A 14,600-nucleotide genomic window follows, 5' to 3' on the forward strand; every position below is an offset into this window, starting at 1 on the left:
AAGTCTTGTTTTCTTAATGCCAGACTTTAGATAATATTTCTTTTTTAATTTTATACAAAGAAATATTCTTCCCCTTTCTCTTTTCCTTGTCAGTTAATCCTCAAACCTAAAATATATGCCTTTAAATTTCTGTCCTACACTAACTGGCTGAATTATGTTGCATCTTATATGATGCAATCTAGTAGAGAATAAATTCAGAAATTAGACATTCTTTTGAAACAAATAAATACATAATTGTAGGTGAGCGCTTTTGTCTATATGTTTAGAACAATGGATATTTGTGATCGGGGCTGATCTTCAGCTAGTGCACACTGTTATGGCATAATGGCTAGTTTCTGTTCCAATTGGTCAATGCCTGTCTCTTGCAGGTTATTAAATATTTTGTCAGTTACCCCTCCTCAAGTAACTCTGAAACTCCAGGAGGACTCTACCTCCACTTTAATTACCTTCTAAATCATCACAGATTTATGAAATTCTGCATCTTTGAAACCTGGAATTTGAATATCAGTACGTGTTTTATTAGCCATCCTTGACTCCTCCCTTCTGTCACCCCTCATCTAATTCACCAGTAGATCTCACTGGTTCTACCCTGAACACTTTTTCAGACTCTGACCCCTTTCTCATTGCATTCACTCTAGTCCCATAGCCCAAGTCCTATAGGCTGTCTCCCGGGCAGTTGTAATAACCTTTCCGTGGTCTCCCTGCCTCCAGCCTTGCTTCCTGTGGTGTGTTCTCTGAACAAAAGCCAGAGTGATCTTTTTGTTTTTTTTTTTTAAAAAGGCCAAATCTTCCTAGATCATATCTCAAAGGCTACAAAGGCCCTCCACCCTTCTGCCTGTCTCTGTCTCAGTTTCCACGCCCTCTCCCAGGTTTTTGGTCTACTCCAGCTCTCTGGCCTCAAACAAACTCCAGCTTCTCACACTCCTCACTGGAAGATTTTTTTGGTTTGATTCCCTCCTATGTCTTCAGTAGTTGTTCAATAAGTAGTAGTGGAATGAATGAATGAATCATTGTACAGTGTTTTTAGTCATTTCTTTTGAGTAAGGTCTGGTTTAGAAATAAGAAACTGAGTGTGTATTTTACTTTCCTTTTGTTCTTCTTATCCAGTGGTAGTCTTATATGTGAAACGTACCATAACAAAAATAATATATGTCATTTCATTCTCTCCTTTAAAACATTGCAATTAAAAGCAGGCAATACTGACAAAGGACATCAACCAATATTAAGCAAAATTAGGCCTCATAAGTATTAAATAATTAAAAAGAAATGAAATCAATATAAAAAAAATTTTTTTAGAGATGGGGTTTCATTCTGTTGCCCAGGCTGGAGTGCAGTGGTGCCATGATAGCTCACTGTAACCTTGAGCTCCTGAGCTCAAACGATCCTCCTGCCTCAGCCTTCTGAGTAGCTAAGACTACAGATGTATACCACCACACCCAACTGGGTCTCACTGCGTTGCCCAGGCTGGTCTCAAGGGCCTGGCTTCAAGCGATTCTCCCACCTCAGCCTCCCAAAATACTGGGATTATAGGCATCAGCCACTGTGCCCAGCCATTAAAAAAAAAATTTTAACATTACTGAAGTACTTACACATGAATATTGTCTAAACATCTAAATGAAGAGACATACCAGATTCTTATGTACATGTACAAAGATTTCATATCATCCTTTTCAAATAAATATATAATTTAATGGAATTGCAACCAGATTTCCAATGGGAACTTTGTTTATCTTGTTGGTTGACTGTTTTGTTTTAAACTGGCCTGTCCTCATTACCAACCTTAAGTGTCCTCTCATACTTAAGTCACTCTACATCAAATCTCCTTGTTTTACTTTCCTAGAACACTTACCACTTTCTAAAATTAGCTTGTTTATTATGTTGTTGTTGGTGGTGGTGGTGGTGTTGGTAGTGTTTATGCTTTTCTTGCCTATCTCACCTGTTCTAGAATATAAGCTTCATGAGGAAAGGAACTTTTTCTGTTTTGTTCATGTGTGTATTCTGAGCACAAGAACAATCCCTAGCACTTATTAGGTACACAATAACTGTGTGGAATTAATGAATAAAGAAATGTTCACAACTTACCCCAATAATTCAAAAAAAAAAAAGAATACTAGCTAGAAAATATATTTTCTGGAAGATAAGAAACACTCTAATTAAAGTAGTATGATACTAGCATGAATAGGTGAGTATGAAAGAAAAGAGTCCAGGCTCTGATATATTTGGGAACTTAATATAGGATAAAGGTGTCATTTCAAATTATTAGAGAAAGAATAATTGATTTATTACATAGTCCTGGCATAATTATCTGACCTCTTTAAACAAACAAAATGAGAACTGTATGTCATTCCATATTAAATAAATAAATTCCAGACATGAAAACCAAGAGTTAAAAAAATTAGTAAAAAAAAGGAGAAAAATGAAAATTGTTTGTATAAACTCAGAGTCTTTTTCTTTAAGCAAGACAAGAAAGCCAAAAGAAAGAGAATAATTTATTTTACTAAATAAAAATTTAAATTTCTGTATGGAAAAATACTTCATAAATAAAAGTGAAACTTCACTTTATATTTATATTTATACGAGACAACTTGATCATATACAAAAAAACTTCTATAAACTGATAAAGGCCCACAAATCAGTATTAAATTTAAAATTGATACCAGCTATGGAAAGTGAAATTTGAAACAGAAGAAGAAATGCAAATAGCCAGGAAGCAAATAAAAAGCCCAAGAATGTTTTATCAAGCACAGGTTTGGCAAAAATATAAAACACTGATAACAACCAGTGCTGGAAGGCATATGGAAAAAGAGACACTGTTTTTCATCACTGGTGGGAAAGTGAAAAGTAATCTTTCGGCATCTATTAAAATTTAAAATGTACATACCTTTTGCCAAGCAGTTATATGTTGGGGAATCTACACAACAAAAATGAAAGAAAGCATCTATATATAGAGACAGATGTGCAAGGATATTTATTGAAGCATTGTTTGTAAGGGAAAAGGAACTGGAAACTACCTAAAGGTTCATCAATGGGAGAATGTCAAGTAAATTATGGTACTTCTATCCTATGGAATGCTATACCATTTTGATACAATTGTACGTATATTTTCTTGATTGGAAGGACTATCCGCCGTATATTATTAAGTGCCAAAGAAAGTTTCAGAGTAATGTTTATTGTAAAATCCATTTAACAAATAAAATAGTATATATGTTTGTATATATGGATGGGTATGTTTTATAAACATAAAGAAATATGTGGAAAGGTACATACCAAGCCATTAACAATGGCTATATCATCAGGAGTGAAAAATAGAGAGCAGGAGAGGAGATTATTAATATCTATTCTATGTCACTTTATTGTTTAAGTTGGTAAAACAAACAAGTTCATTTTTAATTTTAAAAAATATAATAAAGATTCTTCAATGATAAATATAAATATACATTATAGGGCATTGGTAGTTTGGCTTTGAGTGTGTATAAATACCATAAAGTGCAAGAAAGTAGACCCAACATTACTGTATTTGGTCAGAGAAATCTTCATAGAAAAAACAGCATCTTACTTGACAGATGTGTCAATATTCTTCTGTAAATCTACTTACAGTTTGGAGGTTTGGAGTTTGCATTTCTTTTTTAAACTCAATTAAAACTTAATTATTCTAAGAAATAATTGCTAGGAAACCAGATTATGAAATAATCATCCTGGACAAAAGAAGACAATGCTTCATTGTTTAAAATGTTATGATCTTCCTGTTGTACTCTTTATAACTACCCAGTCTAAAGGGGAAAACCCTTACTATGGCTAGTTTAACTATGACTAAATAGAACACTGTCTTTTGTAAAAGTTAATCTCTTCAACATGCTTGCAGTATATATATTCGATAAAAAGATTGCTTATCATTTTTCTTTTTTATTTCAGAACGCTTTACCCTGTACAGCTCTAAAAACCTTAGACAAGCATGGAATAAGTAAGTCTTTATACAGATTGTGCTCATTCTTTTTCTCTCTCTTTTAATATTTACAACTCTCCTGATAAGCTTGTCATGGCATTTTTTTTCATTCATTCATCTTGCTGTCTGTTTATTTATCCATTTGACCATTAAATTATTATTAAACCCCAACTGTATATCAGCTACCATGTTCAGCCTGAGCCAACACTGTAGGAGTTTGGGTTCCTAGAGCAATGTGGCATTGCTTCAGAACTGTAAATCCTAACATTCCTGTGGTCAATCTTCTTTTAACTAAATTCCAAGAAATATTTTAGTATCAGCAAAACATCATTTATAAAATATAATATAGGAACTGACTTTCTAATCTAAATGGTACTGGTGATGATTTTTGAGCTAGATAAAATTGATCTTTTAAATTTTTTGTTTATATATCTTTCCCCTTGGCCGTTTTGGGAAGCTAGGTACACTTACGGCTTGAATTCAGTATATATACTCAATTTATTTCTTTTCTGTTCTGTATCAGAACTTGTCGAAGTGGTCTTAATTATTGGTTTCAAAATTTCACGAAGTCTGACAATCTTGGTTTTGCAAATTACTCAGGAGTCTTTTAGTGCAAGCCAACCTGTTAGTAAATCATTGGAAGTCAGAAAACAGAGGAATCGAGTCACTACCGTTCCGTTATCGGCATCACATTTTGAGCATTATGCTGGGGGAAAGGTGACTGGCACAGCTTTGATGAAATAAACTGTCATGTCTCATAACACAATTTTGTCTATTGGGAATTTAGCATTATGGTCTCGCTTTTTACAGTTATGACATGTTTAATTTTGGACACCATCAGTTATGAAAATAAGAAAAAACTTTTTCATGTTAAAAATGCTTTCAATCAGTGTTGTCAGTAGATACAGTGCACAAAAGCTGATTGTGAGGAACTCATGGAATGAATGCATTAAGTTCTGCAGTAGTTTATTTGAAGGAGTTGGCCGTTTAAACGGTTTTATTACTTAGAAGAGCACATTGGCGTAGTCATTTTTGTCTAACATAGGGCTTTGCATTTGCCATTTGAAGAGTGGATTCTTAATTTCTAGTGCCTCTCCTGGGAGGCATGCCCTCTGCTGGGGCATTCTGGGTGTGCCCCTCACCTCTTAGCTACTACCCTTTACTGGTCACTGGTCTAACATAGTTTAATTAAGTGCTTGTTCAAATGCATTCCTCTCTCAAAAAGTTCTGTCCCACCAGATGATCACTTTATGAAACAATTCTTGATAAAGCAATGGAATCTCTAAGCCTATATTTGAAGTAACAGGAAAATCTGACAAATCATGCACAGCATACCAGCATTTGTGGAAAGCGATAATTAGAATTGTGGAATTTATCATTAGAATTAATTCAAAGTCATTTTATAAACGGAGTCCCACCCTTGGTTTACTTTTTAGATATTTTAAGGAAAATATTAAAAGCTAAGCTTGAGGTAAGATTTTAAAATTATAAACATGGCTTGTTTAGAACCATGCTATTTTTAAGTCTCCATAAGTCTCATTTTATGTTGCCTTCAGGGTTTAATTCAGAAACACTAAGTAGTAAAATCATTACTAAAAATATTATTAAAATATTACTTTCTGGTATTCCAGTGTTAAGTGCTGAATCTTTAGAGCCAAACTATAGCCTCTAGCCAATTCAAACCCAATGTAATTTAGAGAGAACCAAGATTCAGAGACATTAATTATGCTATTGATTCTTCCTCTAAATGGACCTTGCAACCATCATCAACATTCCGACATCTCTCACTTCAGGAGTGAGGTTTAGATCCAAAAGAATTGCATTAAAAGACTATTAAACAAGTGTTGGTTTTTCTCCGTTGCTATAACTAATTTGCTTGTCTATGGCACAATTACTAAACTAAAACAATTGGTAAATTCTCTTATACAGTAGTAATAGGTTTAAAATAAAGTGGACTAATTTATAAGAACTAAGTTAAATTTAATTTAGATGAGTTAATATAAGATGGGTGGGTTAATATAAAAAAGTAAGTCACTGTTCAAAATTTAGTAACAATGCTTTTAAAAATATGTGTTATCCCAGGTATTGAAGCTAGTGGATGTGTTAACCTGCCTAAGAGAGTAGGAATTTCTTGAGAAATGAATTCGTAAATCTCTTTGAATGGCTACGACAAGTGACACGGTTTATTTGGGGTCCAAGTCTGCCCTAGGTAACACCCATGCAATTCCCTGCTGACTTCATTTGTACCAGTACCATGGGCATAATTTTATCCTTTGAAAGATTTTTTAGTATTCTGGGGAAACAAAGCAGTGTCAGGGGTAACATATCAAAAGATCCAGCAGTTAGCCAAACTCAAAAAGATAATGTAAAGAAGAAATCTTAATTACAGGCTTAAAAAATAATAAATATATATTAATAAAAGAAAGTCCTTTTATTCCCTCATACAGGAAGTACATGATCCATATGAGCTCTTCCTACATTTGGATTAAAGGGAGACAGATCTTAATTTTATAAAAACATGTATTGTTTTCTGACTGCCTTCAAAACATCTCATTTTATTTCATTGGATTTATAAAGACTCTCTCTAGTTCTCTTCCAGATCTCTCTATTTATAGTTGTCTGACACTGGCATGTATGTGCAAGCAACCAAGAATTTCAGCCACTTAAAAGATCTTTTATTATTTTGGCTGGAAAAGAAGCCTTAGTATATACTCTCCAGCACAGTTAAGGGTAAGATTCCAGGAACACATTTGCTTGTTTTGGAATTTTTTCACAGCTGAACAATTTGGGAGGTTTGAAAGTATCAGAAAGAGAATTAAGGATAAACCACTAAGTCACGGAAGACAGATCTGAAAACAGCTAGCGATGGTAAAGGGAAGCATGTCCAGAGACTGGAATAGGTGCAGGTTAACCTCTTCCTGCTTGTTCCCACACATGCTCTGTCTAGTTCTGCCTGTAATCCTTTTGCTAGTTTGGTACAGCTGGATTTCTCCTAAGAACTTATAAAAATTTATATTTTTAAATGTACAGCAAGTACAGAGACGTTGTAATGAAACTACCTTTCTGGGAATGCAAAAATAGAGAAGAAAACATTTACCTACTATATTTGAATGTACCCACAGAGTCACAATCCCTAATTTAGAAGATTTAGAAATGTTTCCTAACTTTGTGTTCTTGAACTTTCCTTGAATATTTTCTCTGATTCAATGTTTAACTTCCAAAACTTCCACAACTATCTATTGTTAGATAGTTGTGTCACATATACATCAAACATAATGTGTTTTAGGTAATGTTTAGAGGAATAACATAAACTTTCACTGTGTGTTTGTTAGTGGTGCACTATTTTTCTTGTCATCATATCTGATGTGTCCCATTAAGATTAGAGTCAGTGCCTTCTTAAGAAACTGAAAGACCTCGTTTCCACTCCCCCTAATGTTCTCAGTTGATCTAAAATTTTCTAACACAATACTATATTGGAAAGTTAGTTAGAGCTTTAAATTTCTTTGCCAGCTTAGAAATGAGAGGAAGGTAAGAGCAGTGTTACTGCACTAGGAGGAGCAGTTGAGTTGAGTCAGATCTTTAAATCATCTTTCTTTGCTTTCACGTTTTTTTTAATTGTTGATCATTTTCGTTATAATTCTATTTACTTCAAAGTAACAGTTTTAATTTATTTAGTGCCTGGAGACTTCTTCTCATAATATTTTCAAAGAAATTATTCTATACGTGGTCTATTCACTTTCAGGGGGATGGGTTTGTTGGGGTAACAAGCTCTAAAGCAGACAGTTAAGCAGACATTTTGAAATTCTAGTCCCTTAACTCAAAGGGTGAGCTACAGGGGTCGACTGCCCAGCTCTGTGCCTTTGAGTTCAGCTTTAGAAGACTACGTGGGATGTAGTTCTTCACCACATGTTATACCCTTGATAATGTACAGTTTTCAACACAATAGTCAGATCCAAGCAAGTCTCTTATCTTGACCTTGGACACCTATATATGGTAATGTTTGGAGGCCCCAAAGGCTCACCCGCTTGCTTGAAAGTTGCAGTTCAGAACAGTTTCTGGGGACATTCATTTTCATATGAATGAACCATTAGTTCAGTTACTGAAAGCATTATGTGGATGTGATGTTCATCGGACTCGACAAACCCCTTGCCACCCAATAGAGAGCAGTTCTTCTGGGGAATTGCAGATTGGATTCTTGAAAGGAACAACAGGAGGACCTATAGGAGATGCTTTCTAAGCCCTGGTGGGAGTCCTAGAAAGCCCCAGAGAAGACAGAATAAAGGTCTGTTCAAAGACACAGGTGCGGGCCGGGGCCAGGAAGACAAAGAAGCAGCTATCTGAGAGGAAGTTGGTAAATTTGCCAAAGGCCTAGCCCTGATCACTAGTAGTGGCAACAGCACAAATGTGAAAGCGTATGAAATATACCTAGTGAAAGGCCTGACATGCACTGATTGCCCCATAGCCCTCCTTGTGATGGTGGAGGTGGTGGCAGCTAACATTTGGACAGCCTTTTGCAATATAGAATTCAATTTCATGTATATTGTCACATGCCCCACATATTCTTACAGGGCAGGTATCGTCATCTCCATTTTATAGCCTAAAATAAAAAAACATACCTGTAAGATCAAATGATCAATGCAGCGTCCCCCAGTGAATCTTGTGAAAGGAATATTATGAATTTTAAAACCCTGATATTCATGAGGGTATACCAGTATCCGATTTTATTTCATTCTCACCACAGTGGGTGAGGAGATCTCTTCTGGGAACTGAGTCATTCCCAGTCTATGCAGCAGGAGAGCTGGGGTGGAGTAGAAAGCTGAGTTCCTCTATCCTGAGCAAAATAGTGTTTGCAGCAGACTGGCCACCCACACCACCAACGCAGGCCTCTCCCGCACCACTGCTGGGTCATGCGCCATGGGGAAAAGGCTGGCTTTGTGACAGTCTAAGTTCCAGAGATGACAGGCCCACCAGCCACCCACTCGCACCCTACCAGCGAGATTTATCGCCTCTTGCACACAGCCCCCACTCCCCCCAGGAGGCTCTCTCCTGTTATTTTGTGTCATTGCCAGATTTCTTGTCCATGTCTTCTTTTTGTAGCAAAGAATTCACTGCTGTTAATGCCTCGTGATGGTCAAGGGCAGGCCCTGTGCTGTTTGTTATCTGGTGGGCACGTGTTTTCTGTTCCCCTTCTGATAGAAACTATCCATCTTCTGTCTTACTAATTAGCAGTATGTGCCAGGCTTAGGAGTTGGCACCAGCCATTGTTTTTCATCCTTTCAGATTATGTGTTGGGCTCGTCATCCAAAAGTACATGCTTCTGGTGCAGCTAATGCCTTCCTTCTGCCATCCAGCTCATTAAGGAATAAAACCCAGCCACACTTGGGAAGTGCCATAGAGCTTCCGGAGGCTGCTGGGCTGTGGTTTCCCTAAAAGGAGGAATATAGAATTCGGCTTTCTTGAACTGTTCCCCAAAACAGATTCTAGAAGTGTAATCTTTAGAGGTTCTTCTGCTTCTCACAAATATAAAGTGGGGTATTTGTATTTTGTGACTGCCATAGCAAATTGCCACAGATTTATTGGTGTAAAACACCATAAATGTGTTATCGTACTCTTCTGTCGGGCAGAAGTCTGGGTGAGCAAGGCTGCTTTCTTTTCTCTGGGTCTCACAAGGCCAAATCAAGATGTTGACCGGACCAGGCTGGGCTCTTATCTGAAGGCTCTGGGGGAAGACTTGCTCCCAGGCTCATTGAGGTTGTTGGCAGAATTCAATTTTTTGTGGGGATAGGGCTGAGGTCCCCATTTCCTTGCTGTCTGTCAACCAGGAGCCTCAGCCAGCAACTTAAGGCCTCCTGCATCCTGCATGCCTCATCCATGGCCACCTTTTCCTTCAAACCAGCTTCTAATCTCTCTGACTTCCCCTTCTGCCTCCAGCGGGAGGAAGTTTTCTGCTTCTAAAGGGTCGTGTAATTAGATTGGGACCACCTGGCTCATCCAGGTTAATGTCCTTGTTTAAAGGTACAGAGTCTCTTTTACCGTGGAAAGTAACACAGTCACAGACTTCAGGGATTAGCAAGTGGACATCCTTGGCGGCCATCCTGCCTACTGCGAGTGGGTCCCGGGGTTTCCTATTCAGTCGTGAGTCCTGGGGTGGAGCAGAGCAGAGGGGAGAAACCCACCCTAGCCAGGTCAGACACAGCCTCTCTCACCTGGTCTCTGACCCATCAGGTAACAGGTGTAGACCTCTGACTCGGATGGGTCCTCATTGCCTGATTCACAATAGGTCTCCTCAAAATTATGTATAAAGAAAAATCATTTTTTTATTCCCAGCATAGAGAAAAAAGAGATTACACTCAGGGAGGCTGGTGGTCTCTGAGATCACTAAAAGTCTGGCCTGACACTTGTGGGCCTGCACTGCCCAATGCAGCAGTAGCCCTTAGACCCCCGTGGCTCCCGGGCACTGGAAATGTGACTAGGATGATTTAGGAACTGCATTTTAAATTTTATTTAAATGTAATTAATTTAAATGTAAAGAGCCACATGTGACAACATATTGGACAGTTGTAGATCAACATGTGAAATGCTCATTTATTTTAAATGCTCCCCATTGTAACACACGCACGGGCACCTGATGCCTGGAAACTCTACATTAAAGAGTAGTTGCATTTTGCACTCAAGTGTCCAGAGATCTTGCTGTATATTTTTGCATCTCACCTCTATCTTTTGTTTGTAAACACTGTGAGAAGATAATGGCTCTGGAGTACCCAATGAGCGTAATAAATCTGCAGGGGGAAGAGTGGAAATATCAAAGAACATCAAGCAGACACTCCCTCCCGCCTCCTCCCCTCGAAGCCACGCTGTTCCCTCCTGAGGGGCGCTGCCTGTTGCAAGCTCTCTATTCCTTTCTCCTCCCTGTGTTCTCTCTCTCTTTTCTGTTGGGAACTGTTAGGGGTTAGACACACAGCTCTCCACCCTTTGAACTCCCCTAAGAATTCACCTCTCTGCTGTTGTTCCCCGTTCCCTTGATCTCCCCTAACTCTACTCAGAAAATATCGCGAAGGCTCAGCTTCCTGTTCACTGTGTAGGAGATGCTATTGAGAGGGGCTCCATTTTCTAAATAAGCCTCCCAAATCAAGAGCCAGGTCTTCCTCACCGGGCCCCTGTGGGTACACATATTAATTCTCAAGCTTTAGGACGTTGACAACTGCCACATGTTAGAAAGTGTAGCATAAACAGAAACTCAGTCGTTTTTACCTGTCCTTATTTAAAAGAAACACCTGATCCCTTGCCTCAACACTTATTTATATCATTTTCTTTTGATTACAAAAATATTTACAAAAAATTTAGTGAATTTTCAGCCTCAAAATGAAGATGAACGTAAGTCACTAGAGAAAGAGATGATTTTAACATTGTCATCTTTTGTATCCACTGTCACCCACTCCACCCTCTACCTTGGTTGATTGTCTTGAAACGAGGTCCCCTCATCATCTGGGGACATTTCTATAAAACTGGGGCTCAGCATCCACTCATTGTGAGGACGCAGTTACTAGAGCACTCATGTTGCCACATGCGTCTAACATCTGCTGCATAACTAGTGGTCCTGCTGACCTTCTAAGAATACAGAGTCAATAAATACTATTGTTCTCAACCAAGAAAGAACAGAAGAGAAAAAGGGAGGCTGCACAAGCTAATTATTGGCACAGTGGCAAGAAAACACCTGAAGCCCCCTGAATCTTTGGTATCATAGGGACCAACTTCAACCCTAGATCCACTTCTGAACTGTATAATATTCAGCAAGCTCACTGACTTCTCTGAGCCTCAGTTTTTCAATTTTTAAAACCTCTTGGCAGGATTATCGTTTAATACTTAAGGTAAGGGTGTAAATTACCGGGCACCTTACCAAGCACAGTCCCTCGACAAATATTAGTTTACCTTCCTTCTGATTTTCAGCACTCCCTGCTCTCGCCTGCCAGTCAGAGCCTTTAATTCAGTTCCAAATAAACAATTCTCTTCGAACGTGAATACCACCCCTACACAGGATCCCCGCACATCCTCTCAAATATTCTTTCTACCTTCTTAGGAGCACATGCTGAACTGCTTGGTCACCAAATCTTTTTTTATGTTTTAAATACTTCCTGTGTAGAAACAAGGTTTACCCTTACCCAACAGTTTCTTCCTAAGAGCGATATGTTAACAAATAGCATTTTACATAATTAATGTAAAACTGTGATTTATCCTAAGTCTTGAAACACATCTATTAGGCAGTTTTCCTAATTAGATTGAAAGAAACGTGTAGACAAGTCACTGTTACCAAATTCAAACGTTTGCTAGACCTTTTCCCGTGATGTTATCTGCATAGGAACTGCTGAGTCTTAGCCAGGTGTGTAGGTGTTCACTTGACCTGTGTTTCAGTGACGAGACTAAGTGTAATTATTCTTGCTATTTATAGCATTTAAATGGGGAGGGCAGGTGAATTATCTCTTGAAACACATGCTGGGAGCATGGCCTTGCTGTATCTGTCATCACTGACGAGGAGAACTGGCAGGGGATTCCAAAGGTAACCTGCCTGCCTTTTTGTTTCAGACAGTGAGCCCCATCTGTACCCTAAGGCACACATCCCATGTTAAGCTGTTAGATCCATCACGGGAGTGACTTTAACAATAGATTTCAGTATGTCTTTAACAACAACAAAAATAGATAAAATTACCTTGAACACACACACACACACACACACACACACACACACACACACACACACAACTCCTAAATCAATATTTTTTTTTCTTACCTGAAAGAACATTTTAAAATCATTTCAACATTTTTGAGATCTCAGAAAAAAATCTAGTGGTGGTTTACAGTGGAAGTCTCCTAGTGTTTATGTGTGTGTGTGAATATTGTTACTTAGATTATAAATGAGAGATAAATGAACAGAAATATTAACACAAAGGGATCAATATTCTGGCCCTCGTTGCATTGTTATACACCATATCTTTGTGTATCTGTATGTGAATTCTCTGCTAGTCCTTAGCTGCATTTAATCCCTCAAGACTTGGTGTAAAAACATAATGCCAAATAAAGAATTTTCCTTAAATTATTCAAATCTGCCCATAAGTGATTTCCCACTCTTCCTACAATGGAAAACATTTGATCATAAATTCAATTAAATCAGCCATCGTCTTTGTGATGTTTGTCCAGCTAAATCCTTTAGTGACTAAACCAATAAACATACCAGCTGTGTGTGTGCATGTGTGTGTATTTATGGCACAGCTATTGCAATAGAATTGATTTGAAGTAAGGATGAAGGGTAGTTCTCATTTCTTAAGCCAGATTTTGACCACTTCACTGCAGCCAGGACTTAAAAGATTAAACTCTTTGGGATAAAATCATGCATGTTTCTTTAAATGCATTGCCTTTTATTTCCCAATTTGGAGACGAATTTTAATATATTTTTAGATCAAAACTGATACACTTTGGAGATGTTAGTAAAAGCTGCCAAGCCACATCAGCCATTCTTCCTCCTCTTTCTTCCACACCCTGTCCTCCCTAGTTAAAACAAAGGAAAATTGACTGTCGACATACTTTTAAGTTTCTCAGGGAAAATGCTGTGATAGGACTATGGTACTATTTATAATTTCTTATACGCGTGTCAACCGAAGAAGTAAGATTTATTAGAGGCTTATAAATGTTGATTGTTTCTCATTTGGATTCTAAAGCCTTTCAGACACACAGATATATCACCAACTTCCCCCCTTCCTTTTCATCTTACCTTTACTAATGATCCTATTAATTTGGATATAACTGAACCCTTATTTATGTATATCTTTACATATACGAATATACATGTGGCCTGTAGAGGGCAGCATGTTCTGAGGAAAAAAAGGTTACAAGAAGGCTGCTTATCTCTATAAAAAATGTGAGATAAGCATACACACACATACACACACACACACACACACACACACACATATTTTTTCCTTTAGCAAAACAAGTAAAATGTCTCTGGTAAAGAAGCCAGTGCTGCCCTGTGCTTTGATTGTCCGTCCCTGTCTGCCATGTTAGGTATCTGTTTAGATGACAAATATTTTTATGAACTGGCTCAGCTACCTTGGAGTCTGCTTAATTAGGGAATATGCCAGGTTCCATGCCTTAGCCTCCAAATGGGACTAAACACATTATTTTATGTATAAAGATGAGTACAAGTGGGATTTGTTATTTGCTTCTCATTTCTTGTCACCCTTGACTGAGGTTTAGAATTTGAGGCAGATTGTACCTATAGCTCTCATTTTATGTGGTGGTTAGGCGAGGCTTTACTTAGAATTTTGCTATTCCACATCCCTTACTTTTAGGTTGTAACTGCCAAAGGAATTCTAGTGTCTTTTATTTTCCCCATGAAAATGAAAAATATTTATACAGGGACATCTTCCATCCGTAGTGGATGTTAGGCCTAAAAGTTGGGTTTCTTTCCTTGCCAGGCAGCACATCTTTGGGGTAAGTCTCTGACCTGGACCTCTTCTCTATTGCTGCATTCATTGATTTTATCAGTCCGATCTCTACTATTCATCTAAAGAACTAAATCTTCCCAGTGAGTTTGTGAATTATGTATTTCCTTTAAGAAAATTTAGAAATTTCTAGAAGCTGCACGAAATCATTTAAGAATATA

The 14,600-nt window shown here is 37.8% G+C and overlaps 1 protein-coding gene across 1 annotated transcript in view; it reads left to right on the forward strand.

The window, feature by feature from the left end:
* CDK14 (cyclin dependent kinase 14) overlaps nt 1-14,600 on the forward strand; it is a 522,742-nt gene that overhangs the window by 399,265 nt on the left and 108,877 nt on the right. Inside the window, exon 12 of the mRNA XM_045564652.1 lies at nt 3,913-3,961. Coding sequence (XP_045420608.1) covers nt 3,913-3,961 — 49 coding nt within the window. The remainder of the gene's footprint in view (nt 1-3,912; nt 3,962-14,600) is intronic.

This window comes from Lemur catta, chromosome 11, assembly GCF_020740605.2.
Source record: "Lemur catta isolate mLemCat1 chromosome 11, mLemCat1.pri, whole genome shotgun sequence".
Lineage (NCBI taxonomy): Eukaryota > Metazoa > Chordata > Mammalia > Primates > Lemuridae > Lemur > Lemur catta.